The sequence below is a fragment of the Sinocyclocheilus grahami genome, unplaced genomic scaffold, assembly GCF_001515645.1.
Source record: "Sinocyclocheilus grahami isolate Dianchi unplaced genomic scaffold, SAMN03320097.WGS_v1.1 scaffold596.1, whole genome shotgun sequence".
Lineage (NCBI taxonomy): Eukaryota > Metazoa > Chordata > Actinopteri > Cypriniformes > Cyprinidae > Sinocyclocheilus > Sinocyclocheilus grahami.
This window is the reverse complement of record NW_015505775.1, coordinates 555,295-568,027: the sequence shown is the minus strand read 5'-3', so window position 1 is coordinate 568,027 and position 12,733 is coordinate 555,295. Positions and strand designations below refer to the sequence as shown.

The following is a 12,733-nucleotide window of genomic DNA, read 5'->3' as shown; positions in this document are numbered from 1 at the left end:
CAATGTCTCTTTTATTTATATATATATATATATATATATATATATATATATATAATTTACTTAAAAACATTTTTGTGGACAGTGCAATTATTGTAATTGCTTGGTCAGATCAGTTAAAAAAATATACATCTGGTTCCAACATAAAGGAAGATGTAAACTAAAAAAAAAGTATTGCAATCAATTTACTACATGTTAAATTAACTGCCACTGAACAAAAACTGGATTTGGTTCTTTTCATCAACCTTTGAATTTTGAACTAATTTTCAAGCATCTTTGTGAGAATCTGTGACATACTGTAACAACAGTTGATACTGTAGTTAAATAACTTGGTCTTCAGTTTTGAAAAACAAAAGAGAATGTGTGCGCAAGTAATGCTTTCTTATTACGTCAGTGGGAAAAGTCTATTGCATCATTTAAAGACTGAAATGTGAAATTCATATTAATTATGCAGTATGTCACACATCCAGTCCACAGAGCTTGCATTTACAGTTGTATTTAAAGGAACAGTTCCCCTAAAAATTAAAATTCTGCATTCATTTAAACCTTTTTTTTTAATCTGCAGAACACAAAAGAAAATATTCTGCACTAAACCCCATTGACTGTCACTGTATGGACCAAAAAATAAATAAATCTAAATATCTTTTGTTCTGGCATAATGATGACAAATTCCTTTAGGGCAATTCACTGCTGGAAATATGGGGTTTTAATAAAAACTCTCTGTCTATGCAGGAAAATAATTTTTTTAAATTTGTGATACATGACTCAAGAAAACAGGGGGAAAAAAAGGAAAACTTCGACACCCATAATGCACTGGGTTCAATCCGACTATCTACGTTTTCTTAGAAGTTTTCTCAAAAGCCCTGGAACTGTCAAAAGTCCGCTGGATGACGTGTTTTTGAACTTCATACTATCAGGTAAGGCATGTTTAAGATGGCATAAGCAACATTGTGTTATTATTGCAATCAAACTAAAGATGAGTGGTTGAACAAAAGAGACTACGGTTGCATAAATATTATTCAACAAGTTGAATAATGCTTATTTGCTTATACTTTGAATTTTTTTTTTTTAAAAAGCACTAAAAAGCTGAACCACAGTGATTCAATGCATATGAAGAGTGAGGCTGAGGTTATACGGACTTGAGTTTGTGCAGATCGTCGATGGCCCGGGCCAGAGCTTCCTCAGCTCTCTGAGCTCTGTCTTCAGCCTGTCTGGCTCTCTGAAGCAGAAGAGACACCTGATCACCAGCCGCAGCGCTCAACGTCACAGCTGTGGCCTCGCTCAACTCTTCAACATCTGACAAAATGTAAACCAGTAGCACAAAATTGTTTCAAACATGTAAGAAAGATTACCACATTCAAAAGTCAGTAAGTTTTTTAAATAAACCTATTAATGCAATGATGCATTAAACTGATCAAAAGTGACAGTAAAACATTTACAATGTTGGAAAAGATTTCGATTTCAAATACATTTTGTCATGAATTTTCTATTTTTCAAATAATCCTGAAAAAAAAAAAACAATCACCGTTTACACACAGAATTTCAGCAGCACAATATTGACCACAATAAGAAAAACCAGCAAGCATATTAGAATGATTTCTGAAGGATCATGTGACTATGGATCATGTAAAATAGAAAACAGCAGGAATTTGTCCTTATAAATGAGACAAAAAACAATGATTCTCATACCTATCTGCAATAATGGGTCATCTGGTAAAGCTGGTTTCATATATTCATCACTGTCCCATGGCAATGGACCATTTGAAGTCAGTAGCAAACTCTCTGCAGAGACTTTCTATAAATATATACAGATTAGTCAGGCATCAAGTCATCTTATCGCAAATATACACTTGAACTGTGTGTGTTAAAAGGATACTTACTGTAGTTCTAATGTAGTTTATCATCTTTATGTAGCCATAGTCATCAAGCCCTAAAGAGAAATGAAACCAGATTTGTATTTCGAGACATCAGGTATCACTCAACACACTGAGCAGTCCTTGTTTGGAAAACTTACTGTGTTTTTGGACAAGATCTGGAATATCCACACCATGGTCTGCCTTACAGTGTTGTACCGTTTCAGACACAGAGGTGAGAGTCCTGTTTAAAGTGAGACACATATACTTGAGTGCAAAACAAACCCTTTGTTCTTAAAGGATCGGTTCAACCAAAAATACTTTTTTCAGAACACAGATTTGGGAAAAAAAAGAAGTACAGATACACCTAGACTCCTGATCTGCTCATGTACAAATTAAGGCTTTTAGTTTTGCGAGTCATAGTTTTCTGTTCAGTTCTGACACACAAAATCAAAGCCTTGCTACTTTTAAATAAATAATCGAAGTTCAGATCAGGGTTATTTACTGTAAACTAAAAGTATAAAATAGTTTAAGTTTAAAACGATTAAAAGATTTCTTGTTAATGGAAATAAAACTGAAATAAAATAAAAATACTGAAGTAAATATTGAATATAATAATATATATAATTCAATATAATATTGAAACTATTGCAATGCTCTCTTGGCAGGTCTTCCAGCCACTTCTATCAAACCTCTACAATTAATCCAAAATGCCGCTGCAAGATTAATCTTTAATGAGCTGAAAAGAACGCATATCACACCTCTGTTCATCAATTTACACTGGCTACCAGTAGCTGCTCGCATTAAATTCAAGGCATTAATGTTTGCCTACAAAACCACCACTGGCTCTGCACCCATTTACCTAAATTCATTACTTCAGAGTTATGTGCCCTCTAGAAGCTTGCGTTCTGCAAATGAACGCCGTATTATTGATCCATCTCAAAGAGGCACAAAATCACTTTCACAGACTTTTTCATTAATTGTTCCCTCCTGGTGGAATGACCTGCCCAAATCAATCCGAGCAGCTGAGTCCTTAACCATCTTCAAGAAATGACTAAAAACACATCTGTTCCACCTTTATTTGACTCTCTAACTCTAACACTCTCTATTATATTTTAATTCTACTTTATATTTATCTTTTTTATTTTAAAAAACAAAGCAAAAAGGACATAATTATGGATTATAATGACTTATACTGTCTTTTTTATGCATTGCATTGCGCCGCGCCACGTAAACATAAAACCTTGTCTGCATTTGGGATCGGAGAAATGACAAACAACAAGCCCTACTCTACACTGCCCAAAAAACTTGCTTTAAATATAAAAACTCTTTAAATATAAAAAAACATACTTACAGTCCGTGAGTCAGAACAGCCGGCATTGTAGTCTACTCTACCAGGATCAGGAAACGGTCGTCCATAAAATGTGCTGCACACATCTGAATATTTGGCTTGAAGTGTTCTGGAACAGTGTTGTAATTACAACTTAACCACTGATTTCTAGCCGTGTCCATTTTTGGAAGGCCAAACAAAGTAGTTTCGCTTTCACAACGAAACACAGCATCACACACAGCGGCCTAAAGTGAGCAGAGGCGGCAGGTTTGAGAACTACGCGTCCGGTGTTGTGCCGAATTCTGCACCTCTGCCAGATTATGCACCCCCTCGTTGAAGTCGCTACCTGGGGGAATCCCAACCCCACCCCTAATCCTAACCCCTCGCCCACACCTACTCCTAAACCTACCAATACTAGGGGATGCATAATCTGGCAGGGTGCAAATTTCGGCACTACTTTGGTGGATTCGACGAAGGAGCGTCCAGAGGGCTTGCGGCAACCACATGTGACGACCCCGGGCTGGACTCCACGGTGAAAGCCGATCCGGCGATCCACAGCGCAAAGTTGATGTATTTCCTCAGCGACCAGCACGGATCAGCTCCATCCTGGTGGAATGACCTGCCCAAATCAATCCGAGCAGCTGAGTCCTTAACCATCTTCAAGAAATGACTAAAAACACATCTGTTCCACCTTTATTTGACTCTCTAACTCTAACACTCTCTATTATATTTTAATTCTACTTTATATTTATCTTTTTTATTTTAAAAAACAAAGCAAAAAACAAACAAACACTAGCTTTCTATTTTTTCTATTCTATCTACTTGTTTTTCTTTGTGTGTGTGTGTATAATTTAAAAAATATATATATATATATATGTATGTGTGTATATATACCTTGCTACGTGTACTGCGTTAGGCTAACCAAGACTTGTCATTTGCACTTATATATTGTTGCTCTTTTGTTAGTTTTGACTGCTTTTATTGTCCTCATTTGTAAGTCGCTTTGGATAAAAGTGTCTGCTAAATGACTAAATGTAAATGTAAATACTTAAAGGGGTCATATGATGTTGCTAAAAAGAACATTATTTTGTGTATTTAGTGTAATGAAATGTGTTTATGCGGTTTAAGGTTCAAAAAACACATTATTTTCCACATACTGTACATTATTGTTTCTCCTCTATGCCCCGCCTTTCTGCGTCGATTTTTACAAAGCTCATCGGTCTGAAAAGCGAGGTGTGCTGTGATTGGCAAGCTATCCAGTGCGTTATGATTGGCCGAATACCTCAGGCGTGTGACGGAAATGTTATGCTTCTACCATATTGTGATGATGCCCTGTCAGGCCGGAGCGATGATTCAAAAACATGAAAACCCATTATAAAAGAGGCATTCATTGCATCCAGTGGGGACATAATTATGGATTATAATGACTTATACTGTCTTTTTTATGCATTGCATTGCGCCGCGCCACGTAAACATAAAACCTTGTCTGCATTTGGGATCGGAGAAATGACAAACAACAAGCCCTACTCTACACTGCCCAAAAAACTTGCTTTAAATATAAAAACTCTTTAAATATAAAAAAACATACTTACAGTCCGTGAGTCAGAACAGCCGGCATTGTAGTCTACTCTACCAGGATCAGGAAACGGTCGTCCATAAAATGTGCTGCACACATCTGAATATTTGGCTTGAAGTGTTCTGGAACAGTGTTGTAATTACAACTTAACCACTGATTTCTAGCCGTGTCCATTTTTGGAAGGCCAAACAAAGTAGTTTCGCTTTCACAACGAAACACAGCATCACACACAGCGGCCTAAAGTGAGCAGAGGCGGCAGGTTTGAGAACTACGCGGCCGGTGTTGTGCCGAATTCTGCACCTCTGCCAGATTATGCACCCCCTCGTTGAAGTCGCTACCTGGGGGAATCCCAACCCCACCCCTAATCCTAACCCCTCGCCCACACCTACTCCTAAACCTACCAATACTAGGGGATGCATAATCTGGCAGGGTGCAAATTTCGGCACTACTTTGGTGGATTCGACGAAGGAGCGTCCAGAGGGCTTGCGGCAACCACATGTGACGACCCCGGGCTGGACTCCACGGTGAAAGCCGATCCGGCGATCCACAGCGCAAAGTTGATGTATTTCCTCAGCGACCAGCACGGATCAGCTCCAGGCATGACGAGGCAGATATCGTCCTCTTTTGGAAGGCCAAACAAAGTAGTTTCACAACGAAGCACACAGCGCCTTCACGACACGGCGGCAGAAACAACAATACTACAGTGAGAATAAAAGTTACGCCTTCTTTCTTTGCATGAACATTTGGGCGCCGTTATGCAAATCTTCCCACATAGTGATGTAGATATGTGGGGGCCTGATAGAACGAGCCGTTTTAGGTAAGCGTGGCTGACTCTTAACTTTTATAAAGAATATCTCTTTGAATTTGAGACTTTAGTCTTTGCAACTCTACAGATCTTCTTTATGCATCAAGAGCTTGTAACACTCCAAAGAGAAAGGAACAATTGAAATCGCATCATATGACCCCTTTACATAACCCAACAAAAACAATGTTGAAGAAATAGTGCATTGGCAACTAATTAAAACATGTTTAAGTTGAAGCACTGAAATTACTAAGCGGAAATAAAAACTAAAACTCTAATAAAAAATATACTACAAATTAAACAACTAAAAATATACATGAACGCATCTGTGATAGTATAAAAACAAAACTAAAACAGCATTGGCTCATATATCCATCCTTGTGACATCCATGAGTTCAAAAAGAGTTTGTATTTGTGATGCATTTCTCTGCATTTTTCTTCTTCTAGCTTCACCGCACTATTGTTGCATTTACTCTAACTTAAATTGAAATGTTAAAATGTTTCTCTTGAGGTTATACATCTCATATTACACTAATAGTGTGTAGAAAAAGATAATAAGACAGCCAAAGTGCATATAATTTCATATATTTTAATAGTTTCCTCTGGCTATAAAAAGCCAACATAAAAGCAAATGATTTAAGTTTGTAAATAACATGCTACATTTTCTCACATATGGGTATGCAAACATGAAAAGATATTGCTGTCTATTGTCATATTTGGAGGTTTCTGACAATAAAACGTTCCGTCTCCAGTAAATTATCTTTCAGTCTTCTGTTAGGAAGCATCACCATGAATGTTTCCACTGTTACCTGTCACAGAGTAAACACGGGACTGTTATGTGTTCAGATCCCTCCTCCATCGACTGCCATTGTTCATCATCACTGTCAGACAGCTCGGGTACATCATCCCCTACATCACAAGATACAATGACAAAATCCATAACTAATAAACACCTTCTAAACAGCTGGTGAGAACTATTGACAAAAATAACAGAGTTATACCATTAATTGTGCCATTTGAAAATGCCTAACTGCAGTAAGATTAAAATACACTATCCAGCTCGCTAGATTAACGCAGTTTAAATCGCATCATAGGTTAAAGCAAATATGTGCATCACATTTAATACATTCACGTGTACCTGCGTACGCTGCCATGTTGTAGTCTCTTGTCTTGAGCTCGCGTTTTACTCATCCGGGTCATTCTTATTTTGGTGTACTTCGCTTTTGTCGCCATGTGAGGTCGCTGTTTCTTTATTAATCGCAGTAACCGTGAGCCTTATGCCGTTAATAAAATACCCGAGTTTATTTTTGTTTCCTTTGTGTTTATTGTATTTCTGCATCTTAACAAAACAAAAAAAGTCGTTTATGTAATTCTAGAATAACGCACTAGGCCTACCTACTATAGTCAAGACTTTGGACTCACTATATTATTGTAAGGCTTACAGTAATACTATATATATTGTATGGCTAGTGTGTGAATTACTATTGTCACTTTTCTGTGTGGAATTTATTTACAAAGCTAAATTTTTATTGAATTTTTTTTAAGGATAAGTTAGTTAAGAAAGAAAGCAAGAGTCAAGCACACATGTAAAATCTCCCGATGCATGGTTAAACGCATTACAGAATCATAAAGTTTGAACATAACATAATATATAGCAGCTGCCAAGTTCAAAAATTAATATTCTGAATGCAGTTGAACTGTATAGCTGCTGAACAGCTTCTGTGCCTTATAATGTGTCGTAAGTTTATTACAGAAAATAAATGCTTTTGTCTTTCAGTTGTGACTAAAGAGGTGACCGTTTTAATCCACTTTTCAGATATTACACACAAAATAATATTACTATATACACAATAGTTGTTGTCAACTATGAATATCATTTATTTTTCCTGAGCAATATAAAATTACATAACAAAAAAGCACCAGAACCCAAAAATAACGCATACAGAAACACAGCACATACTAAATTAGTGTCAAGCAGTACTATATTTTGAATATGTTTTTAAAATACTTAATATGATAACTGCTTCCAAGTAAACTGCATTATAATTTTGGATTATCCTGCTGAAGAATCACACCACGCCAGAATTGCACTTAAGTAAAAAAAATTGAAAATAAAAGTCTTATTTTTTGGCTCCAATTTTTCCAAAATTGCATATGGCCTTGTTTTCAAGAATTTCCACTTTCTTTTCTCCATCTTTAAGCGTGTTGACAACCATAGCTCTGGCCACTGTTGTGATGGAAATAGACATTGTAGTGAAAACAGAGGAGAATGCACCAAGAAATTTCTGGGCCACCCATTCAGCTGGCCTGCTCTCCTCTCTGTCCACTAAGAGCACCCTAGAAAAAAAAAAAAAACAATCACACAATCACATGAAATGATGATTTAGAAATAACTGGAAAAGCAGACATGCACAACACAAAGATGTATGACCTCAGACTATACACAGAGTAAGAAATATAAGAAATCACAACAGATTTTATTCCTTGATTCAGTATTTTTAGAACAAAAAAAGCAGCAGGACTCACGCTGGTCGATAGGCGGAGAAACGCTCAAACCCAAGGTCTTCAATTTCGGCTTCAACCTGTCCCTGTAAATACACCAGTGTTGGATTGGACAAAGATTGGCTTGAATGACATGAAAATACAAGCTTATTTGCTCTGTAAATCAAATAAGCCATATCATTTTAACAGGGTTTTATAATACCTTAGTCTTCAGGTAGAGAAAGCTGCTGGTTTTGTCTGCACCTTTTTGGAGGATTCGAGGTGAAAATGTGAGCAGCCTCCTGCTTTGGCAAGTTCTGCAGACTTGAGTACGTAGTCATGATCCACCCGCACAAACCCTTCCTGTAAGCCCACACAAAATGTACAGTATGTACAAAGGGTTATGTTTTTTTGTATGCAATTAACAAACTTTACCACAAAAAATGAACATGAAAATTTAAACTTGCAAAGGGTTCCCCACAAATGCATCGTTTACTAAAAACAGAAAGTTATTTTCTTTAAAAAATGTTTTGTTCATCAGCTGCTAAAGTGTCCTTTACTTGCATAGCCAATAGAGTTTTAGTTTGCATTTATTTTATGTCTCACCATGAAAAACATTTTTATTATATGAATAGTCGGAAGGAGGGACTTTATAGAAAACGACGTGTTTGAGAGAGGTGGGGCATAGAGGACCTACAATAATGTACAGTATTTGAAAAAATAATGTGTTTTTTGAACATTAAAGCATGTCAACATATTCTATTACACCAAATACACCAAATAATGATCTTTAAAAAAGCATCATATGACCCCTTTAATTAATCTTAATGACTTGTAATTAAGTTTTTATATTGCAACAAAGCAATGGACAATCAAACATTTTGGCAACAAGCCTTCTTCAGTGAATCATATGGTATGATTCACTGAAGAAGGCTTGTCATTAAGAAGATACAGCGAGTGCAGATCTTTTATCTGAAAGTAATGTTACTGATCGATCTATGCACCCAAAACTAAAGTTGAGCGCAGTGATTTTTATTTTTTCTGTGAGTGTTATACAAATATTGAGGGGGAAAAAAAACGTTTTCTTATATTTCTAAAGTTGAAATAACTAAGGTTCAGCAGAAAATCCTTCATGCATTTATACAGTTCACAAAATGATCACATCTGAAACATACAGCTCCTGCTTTGGCCTTGGTTGTTCCTAGACAGCAGTATCCAACATCATGGCCATGAAAAGCCTCAGCGTATTCGTCTAGCTTCTCAAAATCAACCACCTTTTGCACCTGACGAGAACAGTAAACAGTCAGAATAATATCATGATCAAAAAAAATGTTATGCATTGCATTAAACAACAAAATATTAAACCTTGTGCTGTGCTGTCATTCTTTAAAAGGATAGTTCACCCAGAAATGAAAATTCAGTCTATGGAAGTCAATGGTTACCATCAACATTGGTTACCAACATTTTATTTCAAAAGAAGAAAGAAATTCATACAGGTTTGACGTTTGGGACAACTTGAGAGTGAGTAAATATTGACTGAATTTTCATTTTTGGGTGAGCTCCCCCTTTAAGCCACTTGATTTAATATTTGGTATGCAATGAAATTCATACATTTTTAAGCGTGAATAAGTGTCCAAACTAATTATGGGGTACTGTACATGGACACAATAACATTCTCAGACTTGACACATTACCAGATTTTCATAGGCTTTATCCTCAAAGGTTAACTGCCTTCGTCCAATGAGAGTGATCTTGGAGAAGATGTTGCGCTCGACTATTTCCTTCAGCAGGGCCTTCCCAGTCTCACCGGAAGCGCCGAGAATGAAGCACGTTCTGTTCTTCTGCCGGTAATGCTCCTCCATCGCGTTCAGATCCATTCTGTAATGAAGAAATGAGTGCATAAGCAACCGTTTGAATCTCGCAACATCACCATGACGGTGCAGAATCTGCACAGGTGTACTAAAATAAACAGGTGTATTATTCGTAATAACTGCTTCATGACAGGTTGATTGTCTACTGTAATATCTGTAATACAGGTCTGGAATTGTTGAAATCCATTAATGCCAGTATTTGGTACCTGGCATGCTAATGTAAATCCGCTTCAGAAATCTCTATCAAATGATTTTTAAACATCCTTATCCAGTAGGCTATATATAATTACAATCAACTGTGATTTCATTGTCCATGCTGAGAACAGTATCGATTAGGGCCTACCACGTGACAATACAGTCGGTTCCAGCAAAGGCGTTGTTTGTTGACCCGACCTGAACGAACTCGAGAAATATTATAAGCAAATTTACTGAACTGAATTATTGCATTCAGCTACGTCCAGTCGACTTAATTCATGCATGTTTTGACAATTTTTAATTGTAGTTATTTTATTCTTTATTTTATTCTTTATCTCTCTGATTCAAATTCTCCCTCTGTATTTTTTTAATATTTGATGATGTTATTTACCTAAATACAATAACGAGGGAAAATTGGTGTGGTCGTTCATAGACAGAATCAAAAAGAGCACGTACTGCAGAAAAAGCATATTGCCAGCACAGGCAGGACAAATCAACAATATACTAACCATTATTGCATAGTAGGATACATAGTAGGTTAATAGAAGTGTCTGTAATGAATACTTCACCTTGGGATCTCGTCAGTCTCTGAATTCTCCAGATAATTAAAAACAGCAGCGAGAGCCACAACAAAAACAATGAAGAAGCTTAAGGTTTTACCCCAGTTACTATCAAATATATTCATGCCAAGCTCGATAAACAGAGGACTGAGATAGTTGATAGTTGATACGCTGGAGCTTCTTCCTGTTATAGCGTCCACTGTTTCACACTGCGCTTGCGCAGAACGCCTGCATAGAATGCTGTGTTACAGCTGTTTTGAAAAGCATATGCACGAGCACGACTGCATTTGGTTTTACTGGCACTTGAATCACGCCAGAGCGTGAAAGTCATCACTTAGTACTGTGGCAGTGCAAATTAATACCTCTCAAAACAAAGCAACAAAAAAAAAAGCTGTGCTCAGGTTGCTGCTTATGTGGTCGTGGTGGTGGTGGTAAATAATATATAATTGCACAAATAAACAATTTATAGTTTTTTTCTGTAAACAGGGGTTGATGTTCAGGAATGTGAAAGTAACACATTAAAAAAAAACATAAATAATAAATTTTTTGAAAAATAAGGAAAGAAACAAAAGAACATTCACTGTTGTTTACAAACCAAAAAAGAAAAAAGAAAAACAAAATAACGGAAAAGAGCATCCACCCATTCAAAAATCCACTCAATAAAGTATCTGTTAAGTTACAGTATATAAAATCTTTACACTTTACTGTGTTTACAGTCTTTGATTGTAGCAACTACAACAATACTGACCATGTAAACCAGTGCTCGCCAACCCGTCGATCTTTATCACTGTCCCAGCAGATCCCGAAAAAACAGTAAAATAAGTATAAAAATGCATTACATTTATGGGGTTATATTAATGTATCACTGAAGGGAACTGTCTTGAGAAAAGTTTCGATGGCAATGGCATTTTCTTCTCCTCCGTATAAAGCGCGGCTTTACCGCATCCCAAACAAGGATGCGGTCGGTTCATTAGCAGTGTTGCCAAGTCCGCTGTTTTCCCGCGGAATTGGGCTACTTAACACTGTTGCCGCGGGTTGTTGTTCATGTCCGCGGGCTGACGCGACCCCAATAACGGGATATTTAGTCCCTGGAATGTGAATTTTACTTGAAGATCCCCGCCGAAAAACGTGTATTTTACCCCCGGAATGCGATTTTTACAGGGGAACCCTCCTCGAAACGCGATTGGACTAGTTTTGTTGCGAAAACCTGGCAACCCTGTTCATTGGCGCCACCTGCTGTCAGAGAGTGCGTCTCATTCAGACCTGCTGTGTTTGTTTCGTGCAGATGTTTTATGCAGCAAATAAATAAATAACACCTAAAGTCAGACCATTCTGTTTTTGTTTTAAATCCTGAAATTAATCTAAATCAAATCAAAAACAACTGCCCGTGCAGCTCATGATTAAAATGCAGTGGGTGCCTCTAATTTCAAATGGCTAGATATTTTTGTTTAAAGCCAGTTTGTTTGTTATAAAGCAAATAGCCAATAAATACATCTGCTTAAAAATCAGTATCAGTATCCAATTTGCTAGTTTAAAAAAAAAAGAAAAGAAAGAAAAGAAAATCTGAATTCTGAATCAGCTATGATCGGCGCATCACTAATTAAAATACTAAGTAAAATGCCTCAAATTTGAAGTACAATCTGGGATGTCTTTTTCTATCAATTCTTCAATAGGTAGATCTCGTCTTTCATAAAGGCCGAGGTCAGGGATCTTGGGCCTAAAAAGGTTGGTGACCACTGCTTTAAGGCATCAAAAAGCGTTCCGTATAAAAGCTAAACGGAACGATGTTTGTCCCGCATTCGCAGGCATACGCCGTATGACCACCATATGACCACCAGACCATACGAATAACAAATTCTCAATTGATAAGTGATCATTCTTTTTGTGCAAATCATTGTTTCATTTGCGAACATAGCCTTTCGAGGAAGGCTTTGAGACCAAGCGGAATCCTCTGCCGGCCGCTTCACAGCGAGCAGGGCTCACGCCGTCCGTGTTTTGATTTTGGCAAATCAGTTTGAGTGAATGCAAGCAACATGATTATTGATCATGAGCACAACATCCAGCTAGG

The 12,733-nt window shown here is 37.1% G+C and overlaps 2 protein-coding genes across 2 annotated transcripts in view; both read right to left on the bottom strand.

Annotated features, from left to right (window-relative positions):
• Positions 1-6,739, bottom strand: part of LOC107557273 (protein arginine N-methyltransferase 3-like) — a 39,950-nt gene extending 33,211 nt beyond the window's left edge. Inside the window, exons 1-6 of the mRNA XM_016240637.1 lie at positions 6,697-6,739; positions 6,368-6,467; positions 2,012-2,094; positions 1,878-1,927; positions 1,687-1,792; positions 1,137-1,293 (exon numbers count right to left, since the gene is read on the bottom strand). Coding sequence (XP_016096123.1) covers positions 1,137-1,293; positions 1,687-1,792; positions 1,878-1,927; positions 2,012-2,094; positions 6,368-6,467; positions 6,697-6,712 — 512 coding nt within the window. The 5' untranslated portion in view covers positions 6,713-6,739. The remainder of the gene's footprint in view (positions 1-1,136; positions 1,294-1,686; positions 1,793-1,877; positions 1,928-2,011; positions 2,095-6,367; positions 6,468-6,696) is intronic.
• Positions 6,740-7,420: 681 nt separating this feature from the next.
• Positions 7,421-10,880, bottom strand: LOC107557281 (oxidoreductase HTATIP2-like). The gene is given in 7 exon segments (XM_016240645.1): positions 7,421-7,895; positions 8,085-8,146; positions 8,263-8,307; positions 8,310-8,402; positions 9,215-9,322; positions 9,734-9,917; positions 10,675-10,880. Coding segments are annotated over 7 exon segments (825 nt in total). The 5' UTR covers positions 10,791-10,880; the 3' UTR covers positions 7,421-7,678.
• Positions 10,881-12,733: the final 1,853 nt, after the last annotated feature.